Source organism: Stenella coeruleoalba (genome assembly GCF_951394435.1).
Source record: "Stenella coeruleoalba genome assembly, chromosome: 14".
In the NCBI taxonomy this organism is placed as follows: Eukaryota; Metazoa; Chordata; class Mammalia; order Artiodactyla; family Delphinidae; genus Stenella; species Stenella coeruleoalba.
This window is the reverse complement of record NC_137160.1, coordinates 46,213,647-46,237,558: the sequence shown is the minus strand read 5'-3', so window position 1 is coordinate 46,237,558 and position 23,912 is coordinate 46,213,647. Positions and strand designations below refer to the sequence as shown.

Here is a 23,912-nt window from a genome sequence, read left to right as displayed (position 1 = left end):
TAATATTATTTGACTGCCATAACAACTTCACAGAATAGCAAGCAGCAAAAACAACAATTAATAATGAAACAAAGGCACAGAGAGTATAACAGCTTGTCCAATTATTAAGGAGCAGAACCGGGGCTCTAAATCCAGTCTTGTGATTTAAAGTCAAGTGCATTTGCAAAGCATCACAGCTACACAGATTTAACTGCTCACTTCTCTCTTGTATCAAACACCCTTTCAAGTAGAAAACAATCCACCTTGGTGAGTGAAAAATCTGGTTGTAACTCACAACCAACATATATACATATAATTTTATAGCTCTTTAAATCTCAACATAATGGTGCAAGATATATTACTTTAAGTTTCACCGTGGAGAAAGCTACCACTTACATATGGCGAGACAAGATACAACACACACGAATGCTGTGCTTTGATGTGAAATGGCAGAAGAGGTTCCTGCCAAGTTTCAATTCTAAATATTTGAACAGTAGGTCTCATATTAGAAAGTATAAGAAATATTGCTTTGGCCCTGTCACCTTGTAGATTTCTGACAGATAATGATCTCATTGAATCTTATTATACAGGATTTGGAAAGGTTCTTTGAAACTGTTCTTATCAAAAATGTTGATATGCAACGTTTTTCAAACTGCATATCTTGGCCACCAAATAGAAAAGCCTACTATTTTTATTAGATGCTAACATTCATAGTCCAACATTAAAATGATTTTAAAAGATGGTCATGATTCAGTTTTAAAACTATTAACACATATAGAAATGCTTATTTGAGTGTTTAGTTTGTGCCAGGCACTGTTTTAAAACCTTTACATGTATAAGCCTTGTTATCTTCCCCTGTACGCTGAGTTACATACTGCTACCATTATCCCTATTTAACAGAAAAAGGAAATGGACAGCTTTAAAAGTTTGCCAGTCCTGCAGTTAGAAAATGATAGAACTGGAGTCTGGACCCTGGGGGTCAGGTGGAACTTCAAAGCTTCACTCTTAAACCATGTCATATTGAGAGCTGAAACAAGTCCGACTCCAGTTTAACTTGAGTCATTTTCATCTTACATATCTCAAAAAAAGTGCTCTCTGTTAATATCAGCCATTTAGAATCCAGCAGAGACCCAGAAATAAAAAAGATGCTAAACTATATGTTTATGTTTTTCAAAACCAACACACTAAAGCTCAAGTACTCAATTATTTCAATTTAGGCATGAAATTTAGAGTTTCCTAGCCTGTGGCAGACTAGAGGTAGAGAATTAGAAAAAATGCTAGATACAGACAAACTAATGGCAACAAACACATTGACTAGAAGAAATATAAAAAGACCACCTCAAAAACCACTGTGTCTGGGCCACTGAGGCATCAAGGTGCAGCAGGGCAGAAAAACCACAAAGGCTTGTGATCACAATACTAGGTGACCACGGAGGGTATAAGGACATTGGGAACATTCATTACAGAAGACAGGGGATGTATCACAGAAAGCCCAGTGGAAATGGAAAATAGAAATTGGGGCCTTAGAAGAATGAAGGTCAGTTTTCTAGACAATTGGGTTTTGTAGAAAACTTCATTTCCTGATGATGCATTTGTGATAAGGCTCTACGCGCTTAACAACATCCAGGATAATAGAGTGACTATATTTAATTACGTACCATTGTCAGAAGCAAGGAAAGTAGCGTTATATATATTATTTTTCACATTTGGAGATTCTCTGTCCAAAACAGCAATTGTAGTTATCTGCCCATTCACAGGATCTATTTTTAGCCAGTTGGCAGGATCAGATAATTTTGTGTATCTACAAAATGAAAGCACAATACATTTAATATTTTTGACATGACACTTAAAAAATAAAGCCTATTTTTCAGGTTTAGTCCCAGGTGAAACCAGTGCATTAACTTGCATTTTTGTAGATGATGGTTGGACATGCAGCCGTAACGCGGGAAAGAATTTCTGTGGCAGTGGTTTGGGGAGGTACATGAAGGTTGTGTGCTGCGTGGCCAGGCGCACAGGAAACATTGCATAGGTGTTCCAGGGGAAAGACCAGGAGCCCAGTCTCCCTACTGCAGTTTGGGGTTAAGGGGGATTTGACAGATCTGATTTTAAGCTCTTATCTAGTTCATAGGATAGCAACGGTGCAGAAAAAATAGCTCAAATATATCTTCTAAGCGAGCAGGAGCCCTAATGTATAGGGCTGAAGAGACATTTTCATAGAAGTTGAATTTTCTATCACAGAACACTCCTAAAACGTTTACCACCTTATCATGGTGGAGATGTGGTCACAGTGGGGAGGACCTCCCCCCGCCCACCAATTCCCATTCCTCCTAGGATCTCCCCACCTGGGCCAAGCCTCAGAACTACACCCTTCAAGGCAAGTCCCGTGGTCTGAGCAGATTTATCTGTATCAGCTTAACCTCCTTTTTTATGTGGCGTGGGGATAAAATTTTCAAGCTTGGAAACCAATAGACAAATTGGAAAACATATCCTATGTTTTGAGAGGTAAAAATTTGCAGGAGTCCAGGATACCTATTCACTAGCTATTTCTCTATCTTGATTCCAATGTATAGAGACATGAAGAAGATACGCAGTTATTCTGAATCTGTTAGCAACAGTTCTGAAAGAAGTTAAATAAAATATGAGCTAATTTTAAAAATGACCATCACCAGCGATGGATAACAGTCATGTGGAGTATGCTCTGCTAACCATCTACTCCCTCATTAGGAAGGATAAACTAGACTTTGCTGAGGCTGGAAATCTTTACACATATGTTTTGGAAGTCCTACAACCACTGTGCAGGTGAGGGATGAAGATAATTAGCTCTTATATCTTGGTGTTGGCATGAGTTTTCTTTTCTTCCTGATGTGTGGGGAAGAGGTAAATGTTATAAGCTTCTGAGACTCCCCTATTTACTCACAGGAGAAACTTTATGTGATGGTTGGCATAAAAGCACAGGCTAAATTATTACTAAAGATTTTAAAAAAGGAAAGAGGACAGGAGAAAAGAGGCTGAAAAGTTATTTCTTTAAATAATACATGAGTAGATCCATCTTATATTTCCGATATAATACACTCATGGGTCCACTGAAGAAACTTCATCAAAGAATTAAAAATAATCTCGTAATAAGGAGTTTGCGTGCTAATGAAAATTTCTCACTCAGATGGCGAATAGATTTTGTGCACAGCATAGAACAGAACGTAAATTACAAAATGGCATTTGATACCTAATATTTTGCTGCATATATCGATCTGGGTCCTGAGCAGTGAACGTTGTTAACATGGTACCGGCGTGAAGACCTTCCTCTTGGCGAATGATCTTAGGATTTGGGGCAAAATAAGGGTTTTCATTCACATCAATAACCGTGACAGACACAGTTGCAGTTGACTGAGGTGGGTGCTGAATACCCTTGGCTAATGGCACTTGATTTTCTGCAGCGACAGTAAGGACATACATCCTATTTGTTTCAAAGTCGATTGGCTGGAAAAAGAAAAAAAAAATTTTTTTAAAGGAGAAACCGTCTTTTTGCAGGAAATAAGAATATTTGCATTCTGCAGTTTATCCTTCTAGCAACTCCGTTTCTAAAACATTAATTTTTCATTCACTACACCATAGGTTCCTCTCAAATTTCTGGAAAATATGCATTAGCATGGCCATTGACTGAAACATTTATCGCAATTTAACCTACTTATATAAGATATTTATATATCTTGGGCATTTCACAGATTTATGTTCACAAAATAATGCTTATTACTATTCACGCTGTATTTATTTAGCTACATCTAACAACTGAGTTATTCTTAAGAACAGCACTGTTGACCAAAAATAAAAAAAATACTAAATAATCTGGGATCAAGTGAGAACATGATGGTGTCGATTGAACTCTCAAACACGGGTACAAAGACCACTCCTCACCCGGGAAAGCTTTTACCAGTCTGTGGTCAACAAAGTGGACAAAAGCGGACAAAAGCAAAACTAGAAAATGTGATTTTTTTTTTTCTCATAAAGCTAAACTTACTCTATTTAAAAGTATCATTCATAATTTGAAGTATACATTTTAGAGTACACACACATATACACCTTAAATAAACAGCAGTGTTTGTAGGTAGAAGGATTTTTATTTTTTCCTTAGTTAGCAAACTAAAAACTTTATTTTTTTCTGGCTGTTTTCCAGAATAATTTTGGGGATTTTACTGGTCTGTACAAATCCCAAATCTAAAAATGCCACTCTAGATAAAGGCAATGAGTGAATAACCTTAATGTAAATATTAACTTCCAGAGTTCCACTGAATCCCATTGTCAATAGAAAAGTTACCAGGATTCAAGGGACCAGACTGGACTTTCCCTCTTAATTTCCCTGATCATCTTCTAGCTGAGGTGCAGGTAAGCATTACTGTGCATAACAGTATGAAAAAAAGAGCTTGGAGAGCTCTCATGCCATCCTGGAGAGTCTAAGAAGGACCAAGGGCAGCAGCTACGAGAAAGCCACAATATTAGCACAGACCACACCAGTTTCTTCACCTAGACCACCTCCTCAACTCTTCAGAGTTTCTTCCCTCTCACTCTACAATCCCCAGTTCAACTTCCCTTTCTGAATTATTTTCAACAAGACGGCAAAGAAGCCAAGGAAGAAGACAATTCTTTTGAGTAAGCGCATTAGCTCCATGAAACATCCCTGACAACATTTACTTTTGCTAAGACCTTTAATGGGTATTAAGCTTATTTATCCCACAGAACAACACTGAGACTTAGGTACCAGTTATCTCCTCACTGTCTGTGTAAGAACCTGAGGCTTAAAAAACCTGCCATGTTGTCTCCACTACAAAGGGCAGAGCTGGGATTCGAACACAGAGGGGTGGCACTGTCACTCACTACGCTGTGTTCAGAGAATCTCCCACTCCCACCTCAAGGGGGAGATTACCGTTCTACTCACACATATATAACATTCTTGGCAACGGAGCCCTTGGTACACCTTTCTCTGTAAGACCAACATTCAGGTTCCCTTACGAATCAAGAATGTTGGGATGTGAGGCAAAGAAGCAGCTCTCTTCCCTGGATGGCTAAAAAGAGATGATCGCTTCAAAGAGCTCTTCCATCCGTTAGTACCATCTATTTGTTACCCTTTTACTTCCGGCACTCAGCTTTATTTTTTTTTGACAATTAAGGGTCAGAAGGACCAATTTCTTAAAGTCTTGAAAATAGCACTTAAAAACAGTAATGTAGGGACTTCCCTGGTGGCACAGTGGTTGACCTCCGCCTGCCAATGCAGGGGACGCGGGCTCGAGCCCTGGTCTGGGAAGATCCCACATGCCGCAGAGCAACTAAGCCCGTGCACAACTACTGAGCCTGTGCTCTAGAGCCCGCGAGCCACAACTGCTGGGGCCAGTGCGCCTGAAGCCCGTGCTCCATGATGGGGGACGCCACCGTAACAAGAAGCCCGCGCGCCATGGTAGGGAGTGGCCCCCGCTCACCGCAACTGGAGAAAGCCCACGTGCAGCAACAAAGACCCAACGCAGCCAAAATTAAATAAAAAATTTAAAAAAAAACAAAAGGAAATGCAAGCTAATACTTAAAAAAAAAGAAAAAAAACAGCAATGTAAATTCGAAACCTTTTAAGAGCATAGGCCCTCTCCTTGCCTACACTCACCCTGTATTATGTCTGTGATATTTTCTGGTTTGTTCCCTGAGCCAATACTCTAATAGCAACCTGTAGACATAAGAATAGTACGTGTGGGGCATCCTTCTTAATAGCTATCAATTGGCCATCAAAAATCCATGATGTAACATATCACTAACATATCCATGGCACTGACAGCAATGTTGAGGGCTGTCCTGTCTTCACTGTTAAAACTCCCCGATGACTGAAACACAGTCATATTCCAGGGATAAAGTGAGACTATCTATGCTGGCCTCGGCCTAAGTGAAAAATAACAAACGTGACTCCTCCAAATACATGAACTCAGATTCAGAGATGTTCGAAAGAAAAAGGTCCTGAGATTCAATAACAAACTAAGGGGTGGCATATATGGGTTGCTGCAGAGTGGCCATCAGAGAGACCATCGCACTTACTTTTACTACGGTGACTAAGCCGTCGTTACTGTTGGCGTCGGTCTGAATGGCAAAGCGCCCGGCGGGGTCCCCGCCGCTGATTCTGTAGACGGCGTTCCAGGCTGGCGTGTGGGGCTGATCCTTGTCTGTCACCGTTAGATTAGCAACTATGATATCTACCCTGTTTTCAGGGACTTCGCCATAGAACTATAAGAAAAGACAAAGCTCAGTCAGAGGAGCAACAGGCACCGCTGAAGGACAGTGTGTCTTGATGACCACACTGCCCTGATGTTACCACCCCATTACATCTTTATTATCCACACTAAACGAGGAGATCAGTAATGCAGGTAATCACAGCATTTATGTTTGACTTTAAAAATACTATAACTTTTTTCGGCCCTCAAAATTTTTTTTTGAAATTATGTTACAGTTTCATTAATATTAAATTAGCATCCTTCGGTGAGTATCTGGGTGGGGGGGAGTGGGCAGGAGTCAAGGACTTGTCTGAAGGAAATCATTTTACTCAAGAGATCATAATGATATGCTGACAAAGTAGCATCTATCAGTCACGTGGTTCGTGCAACTGAAGATATTTATAAATATTTTGTTATAACAGCATAAAGTCTCTTTAGGGCATTTCTTCCAGGCAGCATGTTTTAACAGCTTTATCAGTGGACTTGGAGAGAACGACAAAACAAATGACTTCGGTGCCTTATTTAAAACCCTGGTGTAAGTGACAGGAAACTTAGGAGTCAGTAGCCATTCTACAATGAGAAGAATGAAGCAAGTTCCAGCTCTGTTTTAACGCGTTTATTATTCATGACAAAACTTCTCAGTAATGGACCGCAGGCCTAGACTTCCGTGAGTGACAGTCTGTACTTACTGTCATGGCAGTAAACTCCGGAGGATTGTCGTTGACATCTGTCACCGTGATGACAGCCGTGGCTGTGTTTGAAAGGCCATATGTGGGATTGCCTTCCATGTCTGTAGCTTGAATTATTAACGTATACTGTTGCACTTTCTAAAAAGACATAAAGATAACAACTTAAAGGCAACGAATTCCTCAAGAAGACATAACGGTTGTTCTGTAAACGGCTCTTGATTACACACGGAAAGCACAGCATTATTCACCCTGATTAACAGGACTCAAAATTTCCCAAGTGGAGTTTACTTTAACTTGTGAAGCACAGGTCTGGTCCTTGTCTAGAGAGATTTAACTATATGTTTTCGCCTCTACTGGCGGAAAGGAAAGCGTGGCAGATGTGTGAAATTCACTGCGAAGCTGAAACTTCCATCTGGTCTCAACCTTTCTTTTTCTTCTGAACTTCACAACATTGTCATCAAGCATTCAAGTCTTGTGGTTTGTATTTACTTTCTCAGACGTTAATTTCTACTCGGTTTAGGATACTGAAAACAATAAAGAAACTTGAGAGAGAAGAAAGCATATATAATTCATAAAGTATATATGCTTTCCTTTTATATATCCTTAAAGATGTTCCTTCTATTATACCAAGGTTGATACAGTAATTTTCTCCGAATTTCCATTAGTGTATACTATTTACAACTATAGAGGAGAGAGACATTGTTAAATGAAGTCAAAACCAGAATAAAGGGTTTGTGTCTATATCCTTCATTTTGTAACACAGTAGGTATTTAATAGTTGCATACTCAGTGGACTGCTGTTTGGGCAGAACACTCATTGGGTCCACAGACCTATAATGAATACGGATACATTTTCATATAGATGGTTAATATCAAATAGCATCACTGCTTTCAAATTCCAGACTGAAGTTTTTAAAGGGGAGCCATATTCAGCTGTAATGTGTCTCAGAGAAAAACCTTGAGATCGTCTGAAATGTCTACAGCACTAGTTGATGAAGTTCTGTATTAGGAAAACCTAAACAAAACAAATACCTGAAATCATTAGAAATCTCTGTGGAAATTGGCACAGATAAAAAACATAGATCATTGAAACATGTTAAAACATCCTGAACAACAAAACTCACTTCTTCATACAAAAATAAACAGTCACTGCAACGAGTAGTTTTCTCTAATTCTAAGTATAGCCAACATTATGAATGGCCACTCTTGAGGGATTTCTGGAGCTTAGAGAGAACAGACACAAATTGTAGCTCTTGCTTTAGCTGTTAGTGGCAAAGGCAAGGCAAAGAAAGGGGTAGGAGGGAAAGTCAAACCTCACACATTCAATTTTTAGTGTCTGTCCACCAAGACGCCAATCTTTAGCAGTTATTTCAGTTCCTTTTCCTTTGTCTTCCAAAAAAAACACCCACTTTTTTGATTGGGGAAAAAAAAAAAAAAGAAACAAAGGAATAGTGTTGGTTGAGCCATTTTAATTTTTCTTAACCCATAACCCCTCACCATAATGCTTACATAGGCTAAAATATTTCTCAATGATTTCCATTCCCAATCAAGAGTGTCATTTCGGCATAATGCTCTCACAGTTAACAAGAGAATTTTGTAGGGCATTCAATTCAGCCTCCCAGCTGAAAATCATGAAAAATAAAAATTTGTTATGACTTTGAAATGCCATTTTTGTTGGCTGCTATTTGCAGAAACATGAACATTCTCAAAAAAGAAAAAAATGGAATTTTTTACAGAAGATAAAAAGTGTACATAGGTATTATCTGGAGATATGGTTCTTTGTTAATGTCTACTTTACAGTGATCTTTAGAATTATATAAGCATAATATGTACAATTTTCCACTGAGCTGAAATATTGGGATCAGTAGCTAATACCTGAAATTTCCCATTGCTTCAAGCGAGTCTTCAGATATCTAAGTTACAAAAGAACATTGTTATTTCTAAAATGCGGTGCTTCTTCGAGTAAAGAAAAATACCAACTTGGTAGATAATATAATCTCCAATTTTAAGTGCCTGATTGGTAAAAATGCTTTTACATTTAGTAAGGAAGTCATCGCAGTCTATGTTTTAGACAACCAAACTATTTAGAGCTTCTTGCCTAATTTAGTCACTTGGCATCTGGTTCTGAATGACTGACATTTAGATTTCATAAGAATTTGACTTCCCACCCTCATAGTTTCGCATCTGATCAAGGGGGCTTTGCTTAAAAACATTTCCTTGCTTTCTGTTCTAGAAAGGACAAAGTCTCAACCCCTCTGCTTGCTGTCAATCCTTCCATGTCTGTGACTCACCTTTCCCACCAAAGCTCTCACCTTCCATTCACTGACCCCATACCTTGAGCTGTTTGTATTTATCTTCAAATGCCTATCGCATCCCTGCGCCACTGCATTTGGCATTTTCCTCTGCCTGAATCAGTGGTTCTTAACTGGAGCGATTTTGCCCTATAACTCCCCCAGGGGATATTTGTCAATAACCTGAGACATTTCTGGTTGTCACAACTGGGTAGTGCTACTGACGTCTAATGGGTAGAGACCACAGACGCTACTAAGCACCTACGATGCACAGGACAGGCTCCCACAACAGAGACTTATCCTGTCCAAAATGTCAACAGAGCCGAGGTTGAGAAACCCTGGCCCAGAATACCCTTCCCCCTTTATCGGAGCCTAGCAAACACGAAGCTTAAAGTCGCCTCAGAGATGACTTCTGAAAGTCCTTGAGGAAGAGCTGTTTGCCTACTCAGGACACACCTCTATCACTGTTTCTAGTTTCTGAGGCTGTTATCAGTCCATCTGTCTGTCCTCCCCGGCTACATACACATATACCCACACCCCTCCCCAGGGTCACTGCTTTGCAGACCTTTATGTCCCTGGCATATAGCGTAATGCCTGACACAGCATAAGCAAGGGACAAATGCTTTTGAATCTGTAGCTGGTGGGTGAATGTATGGGAAACCTCGGGCCTTGCATTATGTTATAAAAATCACTTCAGGTTTGGGAAAAACCATCTCCTTATTTACATGGCTAGCTATCATTTATTCATTAAAACATATATACTGGGAGCATAAACTAGCTCACTGTTTCCCAAACCGCTAAACTGATTCATATACCATCTTCCCAATTCTGCTATATCCTCATATTTCTACACCATGAGTCACTTACTATTTATCTTGACGTGAACTCCCTTTTAAAAAACAATTTATTGTAAAAGTACTGTAAATGGAAAAGTAGCATCACTTGCCATTAATATAACTCTAAAACTAAACATAGTACAATGCCTGTGCTCTGGCAGTCTCTATTTGATGGAGTAGCTTCTAAAAGACTTGTGGTCTCTGGTTTTCCCTAGAGGCTTCCCTACGTGTATCAGTTAAAACCATTATACTTGTGTGCCACACTTTTGAAACTAGAGCCCTGAACCAGAGTGCTCTAAGTGAACGAAGAGGTGAGAACAGTCAGTCATCCATTTGGCACACATTTAATGAGTGTCTACTAGGTGCCAGGCAGTGTAGTGCTTACCTGGAGAAAACAAGGAACAAAACCAGAGATGGCTTTGCTGCCATTAAGTGAAAGAGACAAATATGAATGGGTCACAGGGCCAAATGTGCAATGCAACCATGGTGAGAGTAGGAAGAAGTGATGGGAGGAAGCTTTCATAGGGTGCCTTCAACCAGTCCTCCAAGCCTGGAGGGAGGAATGAATGCAAGACGCATTTTGGGGGTAGACTGAGAGGAACTTGACGGCTAAATCTATCAGTGGATGGAAGGCAGGGCACAGGAAAGGGAGGTATAGACCATGATCTTGGGAAACTGGGGAGGTGGCACACTGATCACATGAAATAGAAAATTCCTCAGGAAGCACAGGTTTAGGGAGATGACAGGTTTGCTTTTGAAAAGATGCATTGAGTTCAAGGATGGACAAGTAAGTAATAATGTCTGAGAACTTGGGAGGGAAGTGCAGGTTCGTGACCCTGTTCAAAGTCTTAAATGCAAAGCCCCAGTTCCCTCATCTGTGAAATGGGGCTGACGGTGCTATCTACCTTGTAAGTTTGTGGGCTAAAACATTTTTTTTGAATGGTTACTGTATACCGGGGCATTGTTCTAAGGGCCTTGATAATAAAAAAATAACATTTATTGCAAAGGAGCACTAACTATGAGCCACACTATACATTGTGTCTCATTTAGGCCTCAAAATAAACCTATAAGGCAGGTGGACTGTTTTCATCCCCATTTTACAGAGGAGGAAACCAAGGCTTAGGGAGCCAGGGAAGCTTTGCCCATTGACACCGAGTCATAAGCAGCTGAGAAAAGATTTGAATCCAGGTCTCTATGAGTCCAGAGTCTGTACCATTAATTGTTGTGCTATATGAGTGCCCTCCAAGCAAGTGGGAATATAGGCACGGCCTGAGTGAATCCTGAGTGGGGGAAGGAGGCGGAAAGCCAGATTCCAAGGAGACCAGGAAAAGGGAGGGGTGAGAGGTGAGTACGGGCTGCCCTTCTTAGGAGTCTGCTGTTGACAAGAAGAAAATCGAGTAACTTGAACTTTTCTTCCAGGTTCCTGTTCAAGGTGAAAAGAGGAGCACATGGACCTCAGTGAATACCAGGAGCTGGCAGGCAGGTATGTTGTCCACGTAACACGGTCTCCGCGTATCTGGAGGAACACACGCCACTGTGTGTGCCCTGGGGAGGGGCTGAGGACCCGGCTCTTGGAGAGTGAGCATTAGCCTGCTCTATAGAGAGATGGGACAGAAATCTTCAGGCAGGGGAAACAAAAGACAGAGAAGAATAGAATAAGTTCAGATCTGTACGAGGACTGACGTGTGGCTGTATGGGCGGAGGGCATCAGTGGCTCCTTAGCAGGACGTAAGGAATTCTAGGAGCTTGGACTAAAGAAGGCTTTGGGACCAGTGTGCTCGAGGGTCTGGAGCGCCACGTTAAAGAGCTCTGACTTCATGCTGTGGGTTGTGGATTATGAAGGAACCAGTGGGGTTTGTAGGAGGGAACCTGCAGAGGAGGGAAGACCAAGACCACAGGAAACAGGAGAACATTTCTTCAGGAGAGAACACAGAATTGAGGGCACGAGTAAACGTATTATTTGGCGTGGAAAACAGGAAGCATAATTCTTTCTTCATCATGAGAAAAATTATGATGAGGAGTCAAAGTGATGGTGATCGTACACTGGATGCTGGGAAAGGATTTACGATGGCAGCGGGGAAAATGAGAGTTAGTATGTATTGGACACTATCCTGAAGGCTTTCTGCCTCGCGTTACGTCATCCTTACAACCGTCCCATGGAGTAGATGTAATATTATCACCCCCATTTACAGACGGGGGAGCTGAGGTTTCAGGTTAATACACTGAAGGTCAAATAGCCCATCACAGGCAAAGCCAGAATGATTCAAACCTAGTGAAGCAGAGGGTAACTCATCAGTAGTCCTGACCGAAAAGGGCAGGAGAGGGACATATAAAAGCTGGAGCAAAGAAGAAAATGCCAGGAATGGGTACCACCAAATCAGGCAACAAGAAGTCAGGTGGATAAACAACAAGGTCCTACTGTATAGTACAGGGAACTATATTCAATATCCTGTAATCAACCATAATGGAAAAGAACATGAAAAAGAATATTTTATAAAACTGATAAAAAGGATATATGTAAAATGGAATCACTTTGCAGTACAGCAGAAATTAACATAACATTGTAAATCAACTATACTTCAATAAAATAAATTTTAAAAAATGTATTTGGAAACCCCCCCCAAAAAAGAAATCAGGTGGAGGTTAAAAAATTGAAGACTGGCAAGTATGGTGGGTACAGCTTTAGGCCTGGAAAAACCCCAAGAATTGGAATTTTTTTAAACGTGGAGATGAAAGGTAAATAAAAAGCTGAATCTCAGTGAGCATTTCAGTGATTAGGAATCACTTAAAGGTGTCATCCATCCTGGGAGGATGACAACGGAAATGACTCAACATAAAGAAAACTGTGAATTCTAATAGAAATAAAAGCACCTCCAGCCTGCACGGAGGCCCGGAGATGTCAGAATAAGGTACCCCCGGCCTCAGGCAGAATTACCATAAACCATCCAAGACAGATACGTTTTCCCCATGTTAAATGACTTTTAGGAAAGGAAGGTTTTCTGTAATTTTCCCTAGTAACTCGTTGTTGTGTTTAATAATTTCACTGTTAAGGAGCAATTTCTCATACTGTAGCTAACCCGTGATTCACCAGCTTTGAATTCACGTCCACATTCATTTCATCGGGTCGTGGATAGCTGCTTCCGTTCACCGCAAGACATCCTTACCCAAAGTACAGCCTGACTTCTGACTTTCACCCTCTAAACTAAATACAGTCGCTTTGATTTTTAAATACAGTTGGTTTGCTTTGGCAAAACTATCTTTCATTCTCTATGCCTCTTGCTTTTCATAAAACAGTGAGGCTAAATGTGAATATTACCGTATGAAAACAAGATGAAGCTCCATTTCTGTATCTCACAATGAGAGTGTGAAATGAAAGAGAAATATTAGCTTTGGGAGATGAGCTATACCAACTTAGTATGTGAGCAGCCTGGCACTCAAGAGACAATATTAAAAAATATAACATATTCTCATATAAAATATAGCATTCATGCTGAATTTACTGACATTTAAGAATAGTATTTCATACAGTAATGGAAGAGGTGTAAAGACATACATGTTCCAAATATCACTGAACTAAAGGTACTACTGCAAAAACTAAATTTCAACCATCTCTGGTGCAAAACATTCCTAGAGGAAGAATTGTTGACACGTGGGAATTAATAAGCACAATGTAATAGCCATACATCTAACTCCTAAGTAAGGTCTCAGCTCAGTTGTGAATTAAGTAATCTTGATTGGCTCATATTACTTTATTAAAGTGTTGCTAGCACTATCTTGCGTATATAATGAATTGCAATAGTAATGTTTTCTTCAATCCAATTCAAGTGGATGCTACTTACTAAGGCAAATAAAGCGTCATAAAAACCAACTCCTAAAATCCTTGTCAATAGTATTTAGTATGGTAGGTCTAATGGTTGGTTCCTTTTGACACACATAATATGAGGTCTTATCACTACAAAAGCTGGCTCAGCCAGAAATCTACAAGCACGGATCTCTACGAGTTGGCACCTGGATAATTCACTCACACAGTGATCACCAATGCTCACTAATGACCTTGAGAATCTCTAAGGAAATGGTCAGAACAGAATAGAGAAAGGGTGTAAAAAATTTGTGAGGGCTAGAGTTTTCAGGAAAGGATATAAGCAGGGCTTGAATGGCAGCATGAAGAATTGGAAGCTTCAAGATCAAGAAAAATGGGCAAGACATTCCTGGCAGAAGGAATCACGTGAACAAAACACAGCAGGGTGCCGGAGCATGATGGGCTCAGGTCTGTCACAGCGAGATGACCCATCTGGAACGACTGAAATACCTATTCCCTCTCAGCCTGTGATACTACATAATAGTTCAATACTGTCAAGATTTTATGCCTTTGCAACAAAATATTAGGCCAGAAATGTGTTTCTCTGAATTTAGAACTTTAAAGGCTTGTCAGCAGAATGAATGCCATTCTTGGTGTTCAAACCTGTTAAATAAGTTAATCTTATTTAAAGTTAAAGGGAAGGAGATCATCTCTTCTGCACTAAATCAGGAGGCCACAAAAATACTCATCATACATGTTGTCTGTAGCCTCTTAGAAATACGAACGTTAAAAATTATCCTAAATTTATGTATACTTTATTTGGGCATGATTTTTCACTTAATTCCTCACCAAAACCTTTGAATATGAGGGAAAACAGAAAAATGCCAAGAACTGTAAAAATGAGATGCCAGAGGGTTATTGGCATAACTTAGTCAATGATCACATTAAATATTACATGGACCAGCAAAGATTCATCCAGTATACCTAGATCATCTGACCAACTTGAAGTTCTGTAGAAAGCAGTACAACAGATTTCTTCGTGACCGTGAGCATTGTGAATAATGTTGTGGAGTCGTTATTACCTGGAGACAAACTGTATGTGACCCTGTGCACTTTTAAGATTACAAACAAATTCAAATACAGATGTCAGTTGGCTTACCTCTCTGTCTAGTCCAGCTGCCACTGTGATAATGTCCCCAGTCTCGTTGTTGATTGTAAACATGTTGGGCGAAGGGCTGCTTGGTGCCTGGGACAGGATTCTGTACCTCAGCATCCCATTGAGGGCATTTGGATCGTCAGCATCAATTGCAGTGACCGTCATCACATATGTTCCTAGACACAGCAGACATGGACAATGAATGGTCACACTTCATGTCAGCGTCTCCCAAACGGAAGGTATATTTACCTTCTCCATCAATCTTCATTCCACTTTTTCAAAGCAACATGTAATCATTTCGACTTGATTAAAAACACTACTGATAAGAAGAGTACTCAATTCAAAAAATACTGGACATGGTTGTGATGCTTGAAAGGAAAATAATTTTTTTTTAAATTTACATCTATAAAGACTCAATGTTTCCATATACTTAGAAGACAAATTCACTGTATGATTCAAAGAAAGAACCCCTTTAGACCTTCACTGATACAAAATGCAAATAATAAGTAACATGGATGCCATCTGAAACTTCTTTTATGGCCACCAATGCCTTCCCTCTGCCGTACTTTTCCGTTATGCAGTAACATCTAAAATGACATGCTGGGCATGATTCTCCCCAATGCCTAAGTCACTTTCTGAAAGTAAGCCAGCTGCGTAAGGACACACACTCCATTTACTGAGGTCGCGAGGAATCATTCCATGCATGACTTTTTGGTACATTGAATATAGGGAGTTTTGCATTGTGGTTCATTATTTCCTAGGAGATTAAAAGAACACTGTAACAAACTCAGGGACTTCAATTTACTAGATATTGTGGAAAGGAAGTCTACAAAGCACCAGGATCAAATAAATTCCAACTAGCTAGACACTCTGTGCAACTGAGAAGTAGAGAGAAAAGTAGTTACTATTAAAGATGGTTTGTTCTTTGTGATCTTTATAAGAACTGGATTATAAAATGTTCCATCTCCAGTCTACCATCTTTGTAAGTACCCTATGGTCAGTTCTAGTTTAGAGCCTTTACCATTGCTGTTCCCTCCACAGGGTACATTTTTTTTGCCCCAGAATTAACGAAGGCTTGTTCACATAATTCAAATCTCTTTTCAGAACTTGTCCCTCTAAACAAGACACGCTATTTGATGATGTGCCAACTTTATTCTTTTTCCCAAAATTTTACTGCACATTTACTTGCTTGTTTGCCTTTTACATTTCTCCTCTACTAGATTTTAAGCTCCAACAGGGCACAACTAACTTGTCACTGCTGTATCCACAGTGCCAGAACACTGCCTGGCACACAGCATGTGCTCTATAAATATTTGTTGAATGAATGAATTGTTGAAACAAAAAAAAATATGTTTTGGAATCTTGAACCAAATACTGCTTACAATATTGCATCTTAGTCTAACTCAAGATTCATGACATTATCAAACCTTGCCTAGAAGGATGTTTTCAAACTTACACTGCAGGAAATCGACTCACGAAATGTCTTTATGTCTCCTGGTCACTGAGAGTCATTTATTTATGGGAGGGATTTATGGCAATTCATGGTCAGATGCGTAATAAATATATCTGTAATGGTTTATTTTTGACAAGTTTTATGAAACAATACTTTTGATACAATTAGAAATAATAGAGGAAAAAAGAGAATGAATGATTTTAAAAGACCGAAAACCTTCCCCAGGCAAAAAAGCACAACGTTTATTTATCCTTAGAATATATGTAAAAGCCTTGTGTTTTAGTAAGGATATGTTTAACATTTTTTGATTTTTTTTTTCCTGTATTTTAAAATACTGACGAATGCGACTCTGAAATGTGACTCAGAGCCACAGATGGTTGAACTTCCGGCACAGGCCCTGTCTTCCCACCCAGCTGCCTGCACACCCCACTCTTCTGAGGATACAGACAAGTGTATTTGGACCAGGAAAAGTGCCAGTTTAAGGCATAGTTGGCTATATCTATAAATTGGCTTATGCAAATCCAGTATAGATGACGAAGGAAACGCATAGCGTAAGTTGAAATGTCGAGGCTTTCTTACATACAAAATATTAAACTATAATTAATTAAGTCTCTCTAAATACCCAAACATCTCAGGAAAGCTGGCAAAATGTTTCCTTTTACCATCTCTATCCCAACTGATTTCTTGTCCACAAGTTTTCCAAACTCAAGAGACCTTTCTGGCCTTGGTATTCCACTGTGACTGAAGTTTACGGGGTTTTCAGTACAGAAATCTAAAATCTTGGTCAAATATCACTTCACAACGGCGAGAGGCTTTCTGGTAGCTGCTCTTTCTAGGCTAGGTCACTTTCCATGACACTAGTTTAAATGCAAGGGCTGCAGAAGACATTAGGGTCACCCTGAAAGGAAGTATCTTGTGTAGCTAGAGAATCTGAGCTGTCACCAAGCCCCCTCTCTGCTTTTGGTTTTGCCCCACTGCCTGGTCCTAGGAACGCCACGTGTTTTAAGACACTCCAGTTGCTTTAGGTGCTGCTACGACTAATAAGATAAAATCTACACTTTACAAACAGAAAGACCCTGGTCTTCCAGTGTTCACTTCCTAGCTGTATGGCCTTTATCAACCGTAGCAGAATCAAAGGATTGTATAGATTTTACAGTCTAGAGTCAGATACTGTAGCATATATTTTTTCAAAAGTGGAAAAAGTTATTGTAGGCAGTAGAGGGGTATTTTTCTGTTTTCTCTCTTCAGTCTGTTTTTCCCTAAGTTACCTTCCTTTTTGCCTAAAAGCAGCACGAATGAAAGAAAATGACACAAAAGGCTCACGTGATTTCTCCTTATCCTGCTTATATACGTGTTGGATTACATTGCATTTCCTCAAGCAATCTCCAAATTATGATCTTTGAACTTACCAGGCTTTGATCCCTCAGGAACCGTCCCATTCCAAACCTGGTGTAAGAACTCGGGTCTGTTATCATTCATGTCAATAACATTGATGACAATGTCAATCGGGTTCTCCACTTGGTTTCCATTAATATCCACTGCATGCGCCCTCAACTGCAAGAGTAATTAGAAAACAAAACAATTTAACAGATTTAGGTCTCGAGTGAGAAGATAAAAGACAACATACCCATGCTACCAAAACAGCACAGATGGACTGAAAACCAAAAGCTATTCGTCCCATCAAAAAAAAAAAAAAAAAAAAAAAAGGAATTCCCTGGTGGTCCAGTGGTTAGGGCTCCGAGCTTTCACTGGCGAGGGCACGGGTTTGATCCCTATTTGGGGAACTAAGGTCCCACAAGCAGCGTGGTATGGCCAAAGGGGAAAAAAAAAGCTATTTGTCCCATCAAAATTTAAGTTAGCCAAACTCTATATAATTAGGGGAGATGGAGTAGCAAAAGGTCAGCACTTGCTATCTGCCAGGCACCCTGCTCAGAGCTCTAGGGATTTTACTTTGTTTAATATATATACAAAAGAGTGAGGTAGAAACAAATCCACATTTGAAGGTAAGGAAATTGAGCTTCAGAAAAGCTAAGTAACTTTACTCTGTTTACTGACAGAGCCCCTGTCCAAAGCCAGTTCTGTCCAGCTCCCAAATCCTTTTGCTAAGTCCGTACAAGAGTCAGGGTAATTAAAAATGTGGTACTGGCCTAGAATAGTCATAGAGAACAAGAGAAAAGGAGAGAATCTAGAAAGAATTAAGTGTGTACAAGGAATTTTGACTCTTTTTTAATTGTAAAAGTCACTCACTCATAAATATTAAAAGTACATAAGGCAGTTGTTACTCTCCCAAGGTTGAGTTCTCAGTATTATAGGTACTTTTCTAGAAATTTTATCTTTTTCTTCCTTTTTTTTTTTTTTTTTGCGGTACGCAGGCCTCTCACTGTTGTGGCCTCTCCCATTGCGGAGCACAGGCTCCGGACGCGCAGGCTCAGCGGCCATGGCTCACGGGCCCAGCCGCTCCGCGGCATGTGGGATCTTCCCGGACTGGGGCACAAACCCGCGTCCCCTGCATTGGCAGGCGGACTCTCAACCACTGCGCCACCAGGGAAGCCCTTTTCTTCCTTTTTAAACAAATATAATCACTCAGCTACTCTTGGCAAAGTATCTTCAAAATCTTTTCATCCGGAACATAGAAAACCATTTCAATCTTTTCAAAAGCTATGTACTGTTCACTGAATTGTTTCTTTAAAAGAGAATGCTTCTATGATTTTCCTGTTAAGTATGATGCTGCTTGCTGGTTTCTGTCGGATATGCTTTATCAACCTAAAGAATCATCAACATATCCTTTTTTTATTTAGAGGTTAACACATGAAACAATGTAAATTTTATTACACTGGCCTTTTCAACACCTACAGAAAGAATTCCTTTTTCCCTTGACTTATTTAATACATTGATGGTATTAAATAATAATAATACTCTTATTACATTAAGAGATTCTTAATAATGAACTATCCTGGCCATTCTATAATTAATTCTATTTTGTTACGGATATTGCTCATTTATGTGCAAGTACTGAGAATCTGGAGATCAAGAATTCACCCCGAAATTGACCTGAAAATATTTATTTCCTGAGTTTTAACCACAGAAGTTCAGATAGTGAGAATTCGTACAGAAGAGAGATTTAGAATTTTTGATATTGATATTATTTGTATTCATAAATTAGAAACTAGTCTAATTAAGGACTGGTCTATTGTGTGCTGCCTTTATTAAGTTTTCTTATAAATGTGATGTTTTTGTGAAAGGCTTGCAAGTTTTACTTCTTTCTTTATGTTTTAGAACAATATAAAAAGCATTCGAATTACATGTTCCTCAAGGATTTTAGAAGAATTGGTTGATAGAACAATCAAGGCCTTTGGGAGGAGGGAGTTGAGTGATACTTCGGATTTAAAACATTTTTAGTTTTTTATATGCTTATTTGCCTGTTTATATCTAGGGGAGTCTTGCTCTACCACATATCAATATTTTAATATTGATTTTAATTAATTAATTAATTAATTAATAATTTTCAAAACTTCAATAATCTTAAAAGTTTGTACAAGTGCAAAAATTCAACAAATATATTAATGAGAAAAATAAGAGTCTAAAAACAAACACATGCATAGGTGGAGTAAAAAGTATGGAATGACATGCTAAATCAATGGGAATACTAATTCAATATATGGTGTTGGGATAATTGCGCTGGCCGTAAAGGAAAAGCAAAGTGGATCTATATCCCTTTCTTCTTTTACTAAACTAAACTCCACAGAGGTTGAACATGTAGAGGCAAAAATAAATAAATAAATAAAACAGATAAAATGGAGGAGATTAGCATCTTGGAGAGGGAAAAACCTTTATCAACATCTCTGGAAAGCCAGAATGCCTGATAAAATTAAAACAACAACAACAAACATCACCATGTAAAAACTGTAAGTTATAATAAGGTAAAAACTATAAACAAAGTTTAAAAATAAACAAAAGGGGAAATATATGACAAATCATGTATTAACAACGCTAGTAGATAAAAGGTTCTTAAGAGTACAGAAAAAGATAAACAACCCCCTGCCCAAATTCAACATAAGACAGGAGTAAGGATATCATGATATTCAACATATGCAACTTAAAACGTCAAGATAATTCTTTTACCAATAGTACTGGCAATAAATAAATAATGCCTGGAATTGATAATGGAGTGGAAAGTATCTACTATATAGTGGGAAGGTAGTGCAACACAATACAACTATTCTAGAGAACAATTTCACTATATTTATCAAAATAATTCCAATTTTAGGAAATTTTTCCAAGGATATAATGCGAAAATGTACAGAGAGATGTTCATTGTCACATTATTTATACAGTAGTTGTAAAATACAACTGAAAGAACTAAATTACCCAAATATCTACCAGTAGGTAATTACTTAAAATTACTTTAGAGCAATCAAAAATGATGATATAAATAAACAGTGATTTACTGACATGGAAAGATGCTAAATCTTATGATTGCTAAGTGACAAAAGCTGGTTTCAGAGAATGATCCCAATTTCAAAACAATACATTTATGAATCTATGCACAGAGAAATATCTTACAGAATATCACCAAAGTTAGGGAAAAAAAAAAAAAAGAAAATGGTTAGTTTTATGTACTGGGATTTCAAATTCTTTTCACTTTCTTATTAATACTGTATTATTTGAAAAATTTCATTTCTGTATTATTTGAAGTTTTTACAATGTGCCAATATTCTTTTCTAAGAGAAAATGATACTTTCATTAAAAGTTTTAGTAATTCCTATAGAAACTGGAGAAGTAATAAAGATCAACTTAGGTTTCTATATTAAATGCATGAAAAAATTGTTGAAATCTTGTTCCAGAAAAATGTGCAAGCATGGCTAGAAAAAAATGAAAGAAAAATGCTTTCTGGAATTAAGACTTTAATATTAGGTAATTCTTGAGTTTTAAAATACTCATTACAATATTATTTTTAAATCAGTTTCAAACAAATACGTATATTAAAAAATATGAACATATAACTATATACAAAAGCTGTTATAACTTAATAGGAAAATGAATAAAATAGAAAAATAACACAAAAATTAGCATAAGAAATATAACTAGATAATATACCTAAGAAAAGATTGTTCAGACTGGCAGATTGATGAAACCAAGTATTGGCAGGGTTATGTGGAAAAGGGAAATCTTAATTCCCAATAGGCAGACCAAAACGGCACATCTTTCTGGAGTTAATATGACCAACAAATAACAAAACAAAAATGTGCTATCCATTTACTACGACTCTAATGGTAATAATAATACCAGCAGGAACAGATAAAATGACAAACATAAATGTATATTAATAAGAAACTGCTATTAAAATGACAGTTTATGTATTCAACGAATACTATACAACCATTAAAAATGTTGTGGTCTTTATATAATTTATATGAAACAGTATTGACCACTTTCATGTAAATTTGTTCTTATAAATTCTTAGCCACGTATCTGAAGGCAAGTATCAGCATGTAAACAGTAATATGATTTTAAGCAGTTTTAGTTTTTTCTTTGGCATTGTTTGTTTTTTACCACGAGCATTCATCAATTTTATGAAAACTGTAAGTTATAGTACGGTAAAAACTATAAACAAATAAATAAAATAAACAATAAGTAAACTTATTAAAAATAAACTGAAAAGGCTACAAGTACATTTCTGGTGTTAGAATCAGGATCAAAGCTTTAAGACTGACGTGAGAGGCAAATGTTAAACCCTGCACATATTTGGAAGAGTATTAATACAGAGAATTATCAGCTGGCTGAAATCTTACATGAAACCGGGCTATGAGCTCGCGATCCAGAGGCTTGGTCACTGACAGCTGACCTGAGATGGGGTTGATAATGAAGATACCAGTTGGAGGCTGGTCGGCTCCCGGCCCAGTTACGCTGTACCGCAGAGAGAGGTTTTTATCTCTATCGGACCTGATCTGAGGGTCAAGAAGACAATCACATTAAACAAGGGACTAAATAAGCTCATTATCAGAGACAGGGCATGCCACACCTCACGGTCTCTTCCAGTTACAAACGTATACCATCTCTTCCCAGAAAACCCTTGAAACTCTGCCTGTCCTGCCCCTTTTCCTTGCTGCTGGGTGATGGGCTTCAAAACGAGATGTCACCTATCACCAGAAGGACTGGGGGCAATGTTAACATCTAAAAGAACACACACTAGGAGTAGTGCAAAAGTCAAAATTAAGGAGCATCAGTTTTTAAACAGAATCAAAGTCTCTCCTGGGAATCTGGAGTTTAGAATATTTAACCCTGTAACAGGTGTCCAATTTAATGAAGATAGAAATTGTTTACTTTTTGCACGAGTTAGGATAAGAAATAATTGTCTCACCATAGTGTGAAAGAGCCTTACATGGGAACTCTAAGATTATGGTTGAGCCTGGAAGTGAGATTCCTGTACTTGCATCGTGCCGATGTTTTTCACTGCAACCAAAGCTTCTCATGTTATTTTAAGGTGGCACCTAATACCCCGAAGTCTTTATTAATAACAAAGCAAGCAAGAAATGATTTTATAATATATCTCTATTACTCTTAAAAATTACACCCATTATAGGCTCACTGCCTTCTCCTCCAAATACAACAATTCCTGGAAAAATAAGTTTACAGATGAGTGGTCATAGGAACAGGTTATAAAAAGGGAGGAAGGAGAACAGTACAGAGAAAGGGCCAGCTGAGCAATACTATTTGGAGGTGATGATAGAAGATATTTGTGTATTAGGTAGATATCTTTAATCCAGTAACAGAATCCAGTTTTTGTTTTGTTTTGTTTTTTTAGCTAAGGCAAAATTCTTTTCTCATTCTCCATTAAAGTAGAAACACAGAAAACACCTCGATTGGGGGGCTACGTCTTTCATTGTTAAACTGAATTATAATGCTCATTACCATAGACTATACAACACAAATAAATGACTTATTAAAAAATACAGCTTTCTGTATGTTGGAATGTTAAATTAATCCTATACAGAAACATTTACTTTCTACTAGATGGGAATACAATGACTTTGTCTTATTTTCTTTTTGTAATAAATAAAAGGTTGCTCATTTTACTAAACGTGTAGAGATATCCGTCATTTTGTTCTCTGGGTCCGATGGTATGCATTTAGAGTAAATGGAGAAAAATCTCACTCTTCAGCTCTGAAAGCCTATGTTTTTGCACAGCCCCAGGGAGTCTGTTAATGGTATCAGAGGTCATTTTTTATTTCTTTAGAAAACTCTCAAACGCACTTGGTACTGGCATTTTTAGCAATGATTGCCCCTTTATTTTTTCTTTGGCCCAAAAGCTATTTGTAGAGGGCAAAGATCATCACGGGGAGTGCAGATTTCAGACAGGGAAGCTAAGGTGTGTGGGAAAGGGTACGGTGTGGGTGTGAAGCATGTTGGAGCTAAGGCGTATGTATTCAGACACTGAACAAACTTTATCATCCATGAAATATAGGACTGA

At 38.4% G+C, this 23,912-nt stretch overlaps 1 protein-coding gene across 2 annotated transcripts in view; it reads right to left on the bottom strand.

Annotated features, from left to right (window-relative positions):
- CDH2 (cadherin 2) overlaps positions 1 to 23,912 on the bottom strand; it is a 214,012-nt gene that overhangs the window by 35,655 nt on the left and 154,445 nt on the right. For both annotated transcript variants that reach the window (XM_079942955.1, XM_079942956.1), the window contains exons 5-11: positions 22,234 to 22,389; positions 17,851 to 17,995; positions 14,992 to 15,164; positions 6,908 to 7,045; positions 6,046 to 6,231; positions 3,203 to 3,456; positions 1,638 to 1,780 (exon numbers count right to left, since the gene is read on the bottom strand). In XM_079942955.1, coding sequence (XP_079799081.1) covers positions 1,638 to 1,780; positions 3,203 to 3,456; positions 6,046 to 6,231; positions 6,908 to 7,045; positions 14,992 to 15,164; positions 17,851 to 17,995; positions 22,234 to 22,389 — 1,195 coding nt within the window. The remainder of the gene's footprint in view (positions 1 to 1,637; positions 1,781 to 3,202; positions 3,457 to 6,045; positions 6,232 to 6,907; positions 7,046 to 14,991; positions 15,165 to 17,850; positions 17,996 to 22,233; positions 22,390 to 23,912) is intronic.